We start from the raw sequence: 15,070 nt of genomic DNA, 5'->3' as shown, positions 1-15,070 counted from the left end.
TGCATGGCCTGCAAGGCTTCTTCTCTCCTAGAGATTTATAATAAATCATTATGCAATTTTTCATTTTGTATTAGCCTGACTTCGTTTCTGTTGTTTGGAACTAAAAAACCTTACTGATCCAGTACCCATCCCTGAGTTAGTGACTGGGGAATGGCATCACCCTGATTGTTCTAGACCAGTCAGGGCCCATCCCTGGAGCTGGGGGCCAGATTAACCTCACCCTAACCACATAGCTGCTTTGCAGTGAGGGAGAGGAGGAAAGGATATTGAGATGGCCACAACTGAAAAAGAATATTAATTGTCTTTAATGTCAGCAAAGCATACTTGCTAACTTGTTCTTTATGTTTGTTTTCTTCTACCATTAAAGTAACACCAGTGACAATCTTTCTGAAACAGATGAAACTCTGATCATTATTGAAACTGTGAGAGAAGCTAGTTTATCAAAATTTCTTCCTGAAGATGTGCCACTTTTTGAAAAGATTATAGGAGATGTTTTTCCTGGAGCAACAGTTTCAAAAGTAAATCAAATTGCATTGGAGGTAATAAGACCTTTAAAAATCATCACAAATGATTTAGATGTAGAATATCAATTAACGTAAGAAACTAGATGTGGATTTAAAGTGTTACGTTTCTCCCTGAAATACTCTATTTATAATTGAGGGGATTACAATACTTGGAGATAGATTTTTCCCTTGGGGGAACAAAAAGAGCTTTCATTGCATCATGGCCTGATGGAAAGAAGAATGAACTGTGTGCCTTTAGGCAGGGAAGGCTGTTACATATTTTGTTCCTCAATTTTCTCATCTTTCAAATGGGAATGATAATGTCTACTCTTCCTATTTTAAACAAGTGCTTTGAGAATCCAATTAGATCAGAATTTGAAAAAAGACTTTAAAATGTAAATATTTTGTGATATTAAAATTACATAATTGTAGAGCCCTTTACTTTTTATCTTATATGTACAACTTTACAGTCGTTGCCTTAGTCTAGTGAGATCTCTTGTTACTATTTATAGCCTCCTGTCACTCTGCATTCTAGTATGTTGCCATATGGCCACCAGTGTTGCTTTTCTAAGACATATGTTTGAACACATCAACAAAGCCACTATTGGATCAGTGTTGCCCATAGTACAAGACCCAAATTAATTATCTTGGCATGTAATGCCTTTTACAATCTAGCCAGACTAGGTTATCTTTCCAATATATCCTATCCTTTTTCCTTCCTCCATCCATTCCTCTCCTCCATCTTGTTTGCATTCTGAATTTCTCCCTGTTTTCTGGCTCTTCCTAGGCCTTTATCAGGTGTCAGGCCATTAAACCTATTGATTCCTTTCCCTAGGACCCTACCCAATTTTTAAAACACTGTTTTATATTTACTTTAGAAAGTATAGTTTAAACAGCTTCATAATTATCTGTTCTTTAAATACAATTAATAGGCTATGTATGTAAGTTTATACCCAACAAGCACAGAATACATATTATTTTTGAGCACACATGAAGCAGTTACCAAAAAAAGACATTCATTAGGTGATGTAGGAAGATTTGGAAGAATTTCCCTTGAAAACCATCTGGACCAGGAATTTTATGACAGGGCAGCTCTTTCACAGTTCTAGTTTATTTAGAGTTTGTATCTCTTCCAGGGTCAATTTTGTTAAATTAGGCAATATTCTCATTTCATTCAAGTTTTAAAATGTATTAGTATGGATTTGAACAAGCCACTACCTTATAATTCTTTCAATTTCCTGTTTCTGAGGTTATTTTTCCAGTCTTTCTTTATGTTCTTAATTTGAGTTTTCTTCGTTTTACCTAGAAGTTTATCTGTTATTTTTTCTCAAAGAACAAGCCTTTTATTTATTTAATACATCTTTTTCTATTTCCAACTCTTTAATATCCATATTAATATTTTTTAATATCTTTCCTTATTCCTCTGGGTTTTATATTGTTATTCTTTGTCCAGCTTCTTGAATAAGATGTCTAGTTCATTTAGTTTATTTCTTTTTACTTACTCATATAAGTGTATGAGAATTATAAGTTATAAAACTTTCTCTAAGCACTGCTTTAGTTGCATATGCTGTAAGTTCAGATGTGTAGGTTTTTTGTAATCATTGTTTTCCAGAAATTCAGTAGTTAGTACTTCCTTTTTTTCCTAAGTGTTCTTTTAAGACAGAGGTTTTTCACGTTTTTAATTTCCAGGTAAGAGACCTTTTTATTTTCTGTTTTTGTTATTAATTTGTAGTCTTATTGCATTATGATCAGAGACTGTTGTCTTTATTATTTATCCTTAGGAATTTAATTTACATTTTTATGGCTTAAGATATAGGTAATTTTTATGAATCTTCCATATACACATGAAAAGAGGGTATAACTCTTATCAACTGAAAATACAAGACATGGAGTTCCATTTATCTGCATTTGTTATGACTTTGTTAAATTAACATTTGTTAAGTGAAGCACAGGGTGCCAGATGGTGAACCACAGTTCAACGAAAGACTACAAGAGAAATTAAACTAGAGGAGGTTGTTACTCACAGGTCCTGGAGGAAGTACACTGCACCTGCCTCCAGGAGCCACATGGGAGGTCAAGGCAGGGTGCAGGCAGAGAGACAGGCAGCACCAGGGTCACATGCCTTTATTGGAGCACATAGATGGAGTGATTTGGGATTCCCAGGGTAAGCCTGAATTGGTCAATTCAAACCAAAAAGAGCAGAGTTTTGGTAAGTTCCAAAGGGGTCTTATCTAAGGGGCACACAAGGGGAAGGCCCTGGGAGGCAGGGGAGACTATTGATCACAAGGGCTCTTGGGGAAGTCACATCAGGAACGTACATGTGCTTTTTACTCTGTGGGCTGTTATCTGGGGCGTGCACTTGCGTGCGGGCCTAGTGTCAGTTTAAGGCCCCCTGGAGGCCATTTGGCCGAACGTAATGGATGCCCAGGCAGCAAAGCCATCGAGTGGCTTAGCTAAACTCCGAACACCATTTTGTTTATCTTACTGATTAAGTTACGTAGGTCTCCTATAGCCATACTTTATTCTAGTTTACTTGATTTACCTTGGACTGAGAGAAGTGAAGTGATGTCTCCTATAAGTACATTTATGTCTACTCTTATAATTTCTGCTTTCTAATAGTTGTTATTATGTTGTTTGGTACATAAATCTTAATAATAAGTCATCATTATGAATTCTACCCTTTAACATATGGTGTCCTTGTTTTTCTTGTGTACTCTTTTTTGGCTTGAATTCCACTTTGCAGAATTCGTAAAATTTGAAAATAAAAGAATGTCTAAAAGTTTGCAAGACAAACACAATATAGAGTAACAGTCTTAACAAACAAAGTGAAATTCAAGTCAAAAAACAGTAGACAAGAAAAATGAGGGCACTATAGGTTAAATCATAAAGCATAAATTTTGACATGTAGTGTTTTGACGTTCAGTTATAAATATTTCTTAATTTATGATTTCTTTTTATAGCAAAGTTATTTTGTTACCAAATATGAGATTTTAAATTATCCTTTTTATTATTAATCTTCATTTATAGTTGGTTTTGATTGAAGACTATATGCTGTAATTTATATATTTATCCTTTTGAGATAACTTTTATTGAAGTTTCCTGTCACCTAATGAGTGGGTTTTTTGTAAGTGCTTCATGTGTGCTGTAAAATAATGTGTATTCTGTGCTGCTTGGATATAAAGTAATATACACAGTCTATTAATTTTTCAGAATTTTGATAGCTCTGCTTGTTTTCCATTGTTCCATCAGTTTCTGAAAGGGGTGTTATTAAGATCTTAACTACAGCTGTTGATATATCTATTTTCCCTGCGCTACTGTCAATTGTTGCTGTATGTAAGTTGAAGTTATAAGTTGTATATATATGTTTATATCTCTTATTCTTTTACCGCTATACTATATCCCTCTTTGGCCCATATGTTCTGTCTTGCCTTAGGATCTATTTAGTCACATATTAAGATTGTTGTACAACTTTTTGGTGTGAGATTCATATCCTCAGAATTTCTTTTTCCATTCTTTTGTTTTTCAGACTTTCTGTGTCTCTCTGTTTGAACTATAAGTCTTGTAGGAGATATATTGGTAGACTTTGTTTTCTTGTAATACAATCTATTTTTACCCAGTATTTCTTGATTTTAGCTTTTTATATGCATTATAGATTCTGTTATCTTAAAATGCATTTGTTATATTATCTACTTAATTTCTTTTTGCTTCATTGTTTTCTCTCTTTTCCTACTCTGTGTTGGGTAGAGTGAGTTTTCTTCATTGTTTATTTTGTGTTTGTTCTATATGGTGCTTCTCTTACCTGAAGACTGACATTCATCATTACTAGTTCCTATTTATTTATGAAATTTTTCAATGTCTGCGTCTTTTCCCTTTCAAGACATGTACTGTAGCATACCCTTTGATACTCTTTGGTCTTCCCCATACTCTCACTCCTATTATGTTGGTGGTGTGTAGAATTTTAGTTCCTGGTTGTTATGGGAATATTTTTTCCTTTTTCTTTTCCTAGCTTTTTTAGACACACATAGACACAGGTGCATGCACACACATGTGACTTTAGAACACTGTAAATTAATAAAATATTTTATCAAACTTTCTCTCCCTACCTCTTGAAGACTTCAGTTTATTCCTCTTTCCGAGTACTTCCCCCAACAGTGTTTTCAGAATACGTTTTTGCATGGCAAAACTTTTGAGAACTTTAATACATGAGACCATTTCTGGTATGTTCTCATATTTGAATGACAGTTTGGCTGGATATAAAATTCTAAGTTTAAAGTTCTTTTCATTTAATACATTAAAATATTTAATACATTAAAAATATTATTCCATTTTCCTCTTGCTCCAGGGTCACTCTTGAGAAGGTCAGTAATATTTGTTCCTTTGTAGTATATCTGCTGTTTCTCTCCAGAAGCTTTTAAAATTTTCACTTTGTCTTCGATAGTCTTAGTCTCACTATAAATTCTTTTGTTATGACTTTTGGTATTCTGTTAGCCCTTTTAATGTGTAATCTTTTATTTTTGGTTCTCTAAACTGACAAGAAAGACTTATACTGTCAGAGTCTTTGTTTCACATGATTAAATGAGTGGGATTTTTCTAGACCAACAATTTGCAAGTCCAAACTTGAAGCTAAATATTAAGCGTGGCTATTTTCAAATCACTTACGTGTGTTTTAGGTTTTGTATATTTTCTTTGTTTCCTTATTTTAATGAAAATGCAATTTGATTTTTTTTTCCTTTTTGCTCTGTGTGATTTCCAGGAGAAATACAGTGGATATTTATGTCAAAGCTATTGCATACATTTTGAAGATTTACATTTACATTTTGAGGATTTTCCCTTTGCCAGAAAGAAAAGAAATAAATTGTCATTTGACAAGTTTTGCTTTCTCTGTCTTATGTAAGCATCCTTCTATCCCTCCCAGGCAGTGTCTACAAATCCCCTGCTCTCCTTTCTCCAATTATATGTTTTAACTGCTTCCAGTGTTACCTTTAACATTTTTCAAGTCACAGCTGAAACAAATGGCATTGCCGTTCTAATAACATTTCTACATGCACATTAATGGTTTTACTTTTGAACTTCATTATATATTTATCTTTTCATCAGTTTTACAAGTCAGTTTATAGCAGTCTGAGCTTATAGAAGAGTTTTCTTCATAAGCATATCAGTTTATTCAGCTACTTCCCCCTTTGTATAATTTTCCCATTGGTAACTATGCAAGCTGTCAACTGTTTTAAAAAATCTTACCAAATTGTAATATGTGGCTCATAGAAATGATCCGAAGATCATAACTTAAAGTTATGATTTTAATATTAAATTTGGAATAATCCAGTCTTTTATTTAATGGTGTATCTTTGATGGCTTACACAATGACCAGTCATGTATAACATACTCCTGTAGGAATATATGTTATTAAAGAAATATTCTGTAGATGTGCTGTTTATGCTGCTTGTTCATTTGAGATGCAAGCATCTGAATTGCGTGAAATAGGCAGTTGGAATCTATCCAACTTATTTACATTTCTGTCTCTAACAATGTCCAATGTGTGTGAGGGTCATTAACTCAGAGAAACCAAAGGATTAGCTGAGAAGTATTGAAACCATATCACAGAATAAGAGCTACAGATAGTTTATCATCCAATTGAATCCAAGGAACGTTATATACAGTCATACCTTACAATACTTTACATTAGGATTATGATTTTATTTCAAAACCTTGCAAGGTAAGGAGCTTGTGAAAATCCTTAGCCAGGTGGGACAACCTATCTGAATCTCTCTTCTTTGATTATCTCAGTTCTGCTGACCTTCTGTGTCTCCCATGCTGTCTGTCCTTATTCCACACCTGTGGACTTCTTGCTTGTATTCAGGAAGATATCTAGGCTTGTATTATTAACAGCAAAGAATTCCTAGCCTGTATATCTAAAACTGCTCGAAGTGCAGGCATTAAGTGGGCAGTCTCATCAACTCCATTTAAAAGAGCTTGCTTTTCGAAAAGTCCTCTCAGCTAATTTCCTACCTCCAGTTAGCCATGGTTTGGGAGCTACTTTTTCTCCATTTGTACAGTCCTGCTGAGTTTTTAGTCTCTTTCAGCTGTTTCTTTGTTTCATTATAGGAATGTAAGAAGTGAGAAATGGAATGGGAGAGGATGGTGAGAAAAAGGACAAATCCCACGTTTTCTGTAGGCATAGTTATCAGTTGTATCCACACTGAAATAAACCCCACTTTAGAAGGAAGTATGGCTGCCCTTATAATTCCTGTGTTAAAATATTGTGTCTTTCCAAGCTGTAGCTACTTCCTGAGATGTTCTAATGTATAACCACATCAAGTCTTCAATTTTGTAAATTTCACTTACTATCTTAGAATATGCTTAACATTGAAACTTTAGAATAATCATTATAAAATTGAAAACCTACCTTGATGGTGATTAGTTACACATTGATATAGAATCTTTTATTCTTTCAGTGTAAGATAATTAGACAATTGTGCTATGGGAACAGCTAGTTCTTAAATACATCTAAAAGCATGAGTTCTTAAATTGGAGGACGGTCTATGAATTTGCTACTGGAGGTCTGTGAACATAAAATTTTGTGTGTATTGTATTTTGAGGGGTAAGTAGTAGTTTTCATTCTTAGATTTTGTAGGATTACATATTAAAGGTTTAATTTGCAATATATTTTAAATTAGTGTTTTTTTTTCAGAAAGCAATATTTATTGCAACAGGACAATTGGGCTTACAACAATGGCCAACCCAGAAAGAGAAAATCATACAGTTTTACAATCAACTTCAGGTAAATGTAGAATGGCATATTAGCAATTCTTTGCTCCTGTGTTTTAATAGGTATGATCAAAGAGAAAAACACAATAATAATAAAAGAGAGCTATTATAATGTTTTTCTAAGTAAAGTGGCTTATTGATTAATCATTTACCTAAATTTGTTATTTGACCCCTCACTTTAACTCTCAACTAATTCACGTCTTCTTGACTTACGATGGGGTTATGTCCTGATAAACCAGTCTTAAGTTGGAAATACATTGAATGCACCTAACCTACCAAACATCATAGCTTAGCCCAGCCTACCTTAATCGTACTCAGAACACTTACATTAGCCTACAGGTGGGCAAAGTCATCTTACACAAAGCCTGTTTTATAATGAAGTGTTGTATATCTCATGTAATTTATTCAATCCTATACTGAAAGTGAAAACAGAATGATTGTCAGTGTATTGGTTGTTTACCCTCTTGATCGCGTGGTTTACTGGAGCTGCGGCAGCATCATGAGAGAGTAGTGTACCATATATCACTAGCCTAGGAAAAGATCAAAATTCAGAGTTCGAAGCACAGTTTCTACTGAATGCATATTGCTTTTGCACCATCATAGTCGAAAAATCGTTAAGTCAGGGACTGTCTGTAATTTTTTTCACCTTCATCTCCTTAATACATAATTGTAAAAAATCCTACAAATGTAGTGCAAAACGTTCTGCGTTCCATTGCTATGCCTTCTTTGAATTTCCCTTCTCCGTGAATAAACCATTTGGAAAAGCATCAGACTGTGCATTTCTCTGATTACTAGTAAAATTGTACATCCATTTATGTTTATTATCCGTTTGAATTCTCTATGAATTGCCAGATTATGTAATGTACTCATTTTTTCCAATTGGGTTGTTTGTCTTTTTCTTAGTAAACATAATATGACTTTTCATTATGTATTTTTCTATCGTAATTTCTTTATTGCTTACATGCATTGCAAATAAATTCTCTAAGTCTTAGGTTTTTAGAAATATTGATGGTGTTCAGTTGTGGAGGAGACATTGTTAATGAAGTAAATTCTATCGATCTTTTTTTTATGGTTTATTTTTTTGTGTCCTGTTTTTAGAAATCTTTTCTATCCTATAGATATTTTCTATAATTTCTTTCTAAAAGTTTTAGATGTTTGTGTTTCCAGTTTTTAAGTTGTCTGGAATTTATTTTTCTTCAAAGTATCAAGCAGGGATCTGTTTTTCTCTATATGGATAACCAATTTTTCCAAGAATTTTCCTCACTGATTTGCTATTTTTGTCATATACCACATTTTCATATCTAATGGGGGAGTTTCTTTATTAATTTCTTCTATATTTTATTCTTTTGGTCTCTTTCTCTCTCTTTATGACAACGACACACAGTCTTAATTACCATAGCTTTATAATGGGTCTTTATATCTGATGATGCCAGTTGTAAGGCAGGAAGAAGTTATCCTTGACCCTCTTAGGGTACCTGGCTGGGTCTGAAAATTTCACTGACGAAGACAGATTAACAGGAGAAAAGCATACACATTGTATTGAATTTTAACATGTACCTAGGAGCTTTCACAAGAGAACAATGACCCAAAGAAGTGACCAGGACAAGGAGCTTTTAAATCTTTTAGACAACGAAACAATAAATTTGTGAAGAATTGATAAAACAGAGGGGTTTGGGCTAGGGGTTTCTAAATGGTAAGGAAGTAACTAGAAAGAGAAGGGTTAGTTTAACAAGTTTTGTTTATACAGCCTTCTCAGCCCCACATTCCTGGTCTCTGGTGGTAAGAATGTGTTTCCTTCTAGTACTGGGAGGGTACCTTTCACATGGGAGTTTTATGACCTGTTTAAGGGAAGAGTAGTGAGATGAGGAGGTCACAGTGACCTTCTTGCTTCTGCCATTAAAAAAAACCTCCTTCAGTTTAATGTATTAAGTATGCCAAGGTGCCATATTTTGGGATAGTGTGTCCTGAACTCCATCATAATCTTCCGTCTTTGTTATTTTCAAAATTCTTGGATAATTAGCCTGTTGACTTCTACTAAAAAAATACTGTTTGGATTTTGATTGAGATAGAATTGAATTACTAATTATGGTGAGAATTTTCATTTTATGATATTATATCTTTTCCTCTATGCATATATTTGTCAAGATTTCACTCTGCTTGTAAGCTAACAGGTTAGCCTGCCACACTTTCACAGTGGCACAAAACACTAGACTCCTGGGTCAGAAAGTTTACTACTCACAGCAGTTTCCCCAAGACTTAATTCTCACAGGGCAATACAGGGTCAGGTGACACCTGCACACTTGGTAAATTGTTTCACAGGAGAAGAACACCAAGCTTAGGGACCCTCCAGCCTTAGAAAGAGATTACCAGGAAGTATTCCTAGGCTTTGCTTATGGAGACATTATCTCTCTTTTATTCTGGACAGCAAATAAATCTATCCTCCATCCTAATAGGAGATACTGTCTCTGTCTTCTAAAACTGTGTGCTGTACAAACATTTCTGAAAAGATAGTTCTAAATAAAGCTTTCAATGCCTCTGCTCAGAGGCATGTAGAAATGTCAGAGACCTATAAAGAATTGTCTCCCAACAATATTCATGCCTCATTTATACACTGTCTTGGCTTATGTGAATTTTCCCATGAGTATGCCACTCTGTTGATCACTTTGATTACAAAGTGACTAACAGGAGCTGGTACCAAATCCATCCAGATTATCTCATAAAGCATTTAATAAAGGCTTCTATCAAAAGGACTATAAACAGTAGGATGGGACAGACCTAAAATGTTGATCTCAACCATGCCCGTCCAAGGTCCCGGACCCAAACAGCTAAGCAAATTCCGTAAGCCAACAGAATCTACCTTAGAAAGCCAGGTGTATTTCTTCTTAAGCTTCTGTATTGTCTGTTCCTCTTGGTCTAAAGCATTAATCCAAATACAGCAAGGTTAATTCTCAATTGCATAGACTTTGTCTTGGCCCACAAGGAGGAAGTGTCTAGTGTAGTTCTGTCATCCATAACAACCCTGGCCAGTGAGTTGAGACTGATTTGAAAGCCTTCCAGGGTCAAAGTGATGTTTCCTTAAACACTGGATTTTTAACACTTTTATAACCACCTCTAAGGTGCAAAGCACATTGTTTTAGTGAGGGAGGCAACTTAATGTGTGGCTTCTACATAGGAAGTACAATCCTAAGGGTGCACATGGTACCCTTGGAAAGAAAGTGTTTTTTATAGTTGTTGGGTTCACTAAATGGGACCTACATCAGTTCGAGGGGGCAGGAAGACACAGGTTGACAGTGCCTCTAATATGGGCTCTCAGTTCAGTTCTAATAGTTAAGTCTAGTTCTTTATTTTGGAGTGACCACTTGAGGACAGTCAGTCTGATCTTACCTATTTGCCATACCATCAACCAGATGATATTTGTCTGCCTCATGGAGTGACTGAGCAATGGCAGTAGGTGCGGGGAAGATATCCAAGACTTCTTGAAGTGTTGACAGGTGTTTTGCCTAGGATGTGCGGTGGCTGAAGTCACCCCCTTCTGTTTCTGATAGACTTCTTAGTAAGGTTAAGGGGAGTAACAATTAAATCGTGGTCAGTCCCATTTGGTAGGGGATGGCAGTCCCAGCAGTCAGTTCTATTAAAGGCTCCTGCAGTTGTTTGGGATAGCTATGTCAGGGCATTTTCCTTTAAAGGTTAAAGAGAGAGTTCTGAAAGATGAAAGATCTTCCATACCCCTCCCTTCCCCCATATTCCATGGTCTAAGATGTTTCCTCCCCAGGTGTCTAGGTTTTTGCTGTATTTGCACTGCCACAAAATTGGTATATCCTCTTTCTGTCATTTCAATCATAATTATTTTCCGAACATCCCCTATTTGCACCTATACCTTTCATCCTGAAGACCTAGATGCAAGAGGGACAAGGGCATTTTTATAAAATTTAGAACTGTTATGTCTCCTACTTTGGCCTGCATGGGCCACTGTAGAAGGACTCAGCAGGCAGTGTACTCAATCAAGCAGTCATTATCCTTATGATCTAAGACTGTGTCAATCCCAGAGAATCCAGGTAACTGAACCAGAATTAAATTTGAATCCCATAGGCCCCATTTTGCAATGTGTACCAATCAAGGTGGCCTGGGGTTGTGATTAGGGGAAAGAAAGAAACACCATGCCCTGGAATGGTCAGGACTAAATCCTAAATTTTCAAAATAGGCCTATGTAATCCCTTATCTCTTTCATGCTGATAATTACCCAGGAAGCAGATGAAAGGAAATGATCCCTTTCTGGGGACACCCACATTCAATGACCAAACTTCCTTGGTAAGGTATGTGGACAAAGAAAAGATATGGGAGATGGAATGAGAAATCTTTTTGAGTCAACTTTTGAGAAGGCTGTTTGAATGCTCAATAATACCAGATGCCTATGGATGGTAGGGAGTGTGGAAGGTCCATAAAACACCTTGACCATCAGCCCATTGTTGAGTGGGCTCAACAACTTTTAGTGCAAAAATCAGTAAAAGATACACGATTGTCAGACTGCAAATGGTCCAGAAATCCAAACACATGACACAAATTAGTTTCAAGAGACATAATGGTGTGGCTGGAGTTAGCTGGTTGTACTGGAAGAGCAACGCCATAACTTGAAAGTGTCAATTTCAGTGCAGCAACACTGATAGCTCCGAAAAAGGAGATCAAAGATCTGATATAGCACCTTGCCAAGAGTATATGTGGGTCATTCATGCCCTGGGCAATGTGGCTTCCCCTACTGTGAGACAACTCTCTCAACTTTTGGCAGGAGTCATAAGTCTGGAATGCAGTAGTAGCCCCTGCATCAGAAACACACAATCCTTTTCTTTGTGCGGTCTATGATGGTGAACATGTTGCCATATCCAGTACAATCTTGTATGCAGACAGCAATCATGGCAATCTGGGAAGGACAGGCTCAATCAGCAGCTTGATTCTGGGTAATCTCATCAAAGAATGGGTCCTTACCATGGGCCCGTGAGTGACTCAGATAGTTTGATCAGCAGCCACCACTTGTTTCTATAGTTCACAGCCCCAAAGAGGATTATCTTTAATCTTCTAGTCTCTAGTTTTCGAAGTGGCAGGCCAAATAGCTAGGCCACTGCCAAAGCCCAAGAATCAAAGTTCTTTCCAGTGAGCAGAATCAACAAGTCTGCTCTTGGTTCTGCATAGCTGGCTCTGAGGCTCAACAGCAAGAGCCTTCAGATTTTAGCTTAGCTGAATCATCAGTAGACCAGACCAAGGCATTTATGGGAATCGTTGTGAATTAAGAGCTCCATTGAGCCAGCAGCTTTGCTTTGGGAGGTGACGTGGGAGATAAAGTTGCTCCAAGAGGGATAGCTGCCACTCTTTCAGGTAAAGCTATGATGCCACTGGGGCCAGGTTAGCTGCCTTCTTAAATATACACTTTTCATTTGACAAGCAAGGCTTTTTGGACCCTCTACCCTGCCGGTTATAGAATGGGACTATCAGAGCAGAGAATCGCAAGGCTTCCACCAAGGTACACAGATTGGAATGGAAGTGAGAAGATATTTTAGCTTTATCTGTATTTGAATTTTAAGGTACTTACATGATACAAACTAAAAATAATAATTTCTTTAATGCTATTACAATAGTCCAGAAGAGATGTTGAGGGCCCATTCTGACACTTTTTAAGAGCTTTATCATCTGACACTTTACCCGCTTGTCTTAGTCCATTTGGGCCGCTATAACAAAATACCATAGACTGAGTGGCTTAAGCAACAGACATTAATTCTCACAGTTCTGGATGCTGGAAAATCCAACATCAAAGTGCTGGCAGATTTGGTTCCTGGGGAGAGCACTCTTCCTGGCTTGCAGACAGTGACCTTCTCACTGTGTCCTCACATAATGGAGAGAAAGCAAGTTCTAGTCTCTCTTCCTCTTCTTATAGGGACACTAATCCCATCATGGGGGCTTACCCTCATCTAAACCTAATTACTTACCAAAGGCCCCACCTGCAATACCATCACATTAGGTGTTAGGGCTTCAACATTTGAATGTTAGGGGAGTGCAAACTTTAAGTCCATTATAGTTAGGATGGAGAGAAGATGTAATCAAGCAAAAGTTTTGTAAGTGAGGAGGGATGAAAAAGGCAAGTATTCTAATTTGGACAATTGGTACATAGTGGTTTTATTAACCAGATTAGAGAAATAAGAGAAGCAACAAGTTCAAGGAGAAGGTATAGATTAGATTATGTTGACTTTGAAAATCACATGAGACATCCAGATGGAAATATTTAGTAGACTATTGAAATTCATTCCGGCACTTAGAACCAAAGACTGGGAAAAATGTATACATTAGGGAGTCATTAGGATTTAGGTCGTAGTTAAAGATATTCAGATTGATGACATTGGATAGGGATAAAGTAGGAGAGAGACAGAAACAGAGACAAGGATGAATTAGGGAAGACTAACATGGAAAGGACAATCAGAACACAAGAAAGAGAAAGAAGAGAGGAAAGCCCAGATAAATTGTGTTACAAAAGCCAATTGTAGAGAAAGGTGCAGGAATAAAGGAGAATTGGGAAGTGAGATAAACTGTTAAATATCAAGAATTGAAACTTCTTCTTTGACATTAAAATTAGGAGATTTCTGGTGATTTTAACATTAGCCTAGTCAATAAAAACAGAAACGAGATTACAACAGATTGAACAGTAATTTGAAGGAATGGTCAATGGATATAGATAGATGTATTTGTAAATAAGAACCTTCAAGTTTCAACTTAACTGAACCATCAGTAAACCAGAAATAAACGATAAATCTGCAAATTTGTTTTAGGCTCGTGTTGGTGTGATGTTAGTGGGCCCAACAGGTGGAGGAAAGACGACAGTTAGAAGAATTTTAGAAAGAACATTAGTACTATTACCTGTTGAAGATGTTGTATCAATTGAACAAAGGGAATCTATTTCACAGGTAAATGTTCTACTAAATAAAATGTTTCTCTATTTGTTCAGATCTTATTTTATACCTCAGTAACATTTTATATTCTCTTTACAAAACATGTTCTTGTTAAAGTTATTGCTAGGAATTTTATAGTTAGAAATCATTGTATTGAGTGGGATTTGTTTTTGTTTGAATCTCAAATTGGTAATTTTAGTGTAAAATAAAACTATTGAACTTTATATTTATCTTGTATTTAGTCACCTTACTTAATGGACCAGGAAGGTTTTTTTAGGTATTTGAATCATATTTAAATGACTATAATTTTCTCTCTTTTCTAATATTTGTATGCTTATTTTATTGCACTGATTAACCCTCCAAGGCAATGTTAACTATAATATCTTTTTCCTTACTTTATCTGGGATGTAGTTAATATTTCTGCATTTAATATGATGTTTTCTCATGGTCCATGATAAATATTCATCATACTCTAGAATTTTTCTTCTGTTCTCATTATTCTTTGGTTTTTGACTCCTAGAATTTGTGAAATGATTTTTCAGCATCTATTTTTTATATATTTTTTCAGATAAGAAATATATATTTATTTTTTATTTATTTTTGTATTTTAGTTTTTATTTCAATAACATTGGATTATAACATTGTATAATTTTCAGACATACATTGTAGTATATTTTGAATTATGTGTAGATTTATTTTTTATATTTTAATTGGTTAATGTGATAAACTATGTTGATAGATTGAATAATGTTAAATTGTCCTTGAAATCCTAGAATACCTTTTTTTATAATATGTATTTTTTTATTTCAGTAAGATTGGTTTATAACATTATATAAATTTCAAGTATACATCATTATATTTCTATTTCTGTGT

General features: G+C 35.5%; 1 protein-coding gene across 1 annotated transcript in view; it reads left to right on the top strand.

Moving 5' to 3' along the window:
- DNAH14 (dynein axonemal heavy chain 14) overlaps positions 1 to 15,070 on the top strand; it is a 417,787-nt gene that overhangs the window by 212,592 nt on the left and 190,125 nt on the right. The window contains exons 35-37 of the mRNA XM_070602297.1: positions 368 to 539; positions 7,192 to 7,281; positions 14,078 to 14,212. Of these exons, the coding sequence (XP_070458398.1) occupies positions 368 to 539; positions 7,192 to 7,281; positions 14,078 to 14,212 (397 nt within the window). The remainder of the gene's footprint in view (positions 1 to 367; positions 540 to 7,191; positions 7,282 to 14,077; positions 14,213 to 15,070) is intronic.

This window comes from Equus przewalskii, chromosome 31, assembly GCF_037783145.1.
Source record: "Equus przewalskii isolate Varuska chromosome 31, EquPr2, whole genome shotgun sequence".
Classification (NCBI taxonomy): Eukaryota; Metazoa; Chordata; class Mammalia; order Perissodactyla; family Equidae; genus Equus; species Equus przewalskii.
The sequence above is the reverse complement of the archived record's forward strand: the minus strand, read 5'-3'. Positions and strand labels throughout refer to the sequence as shown.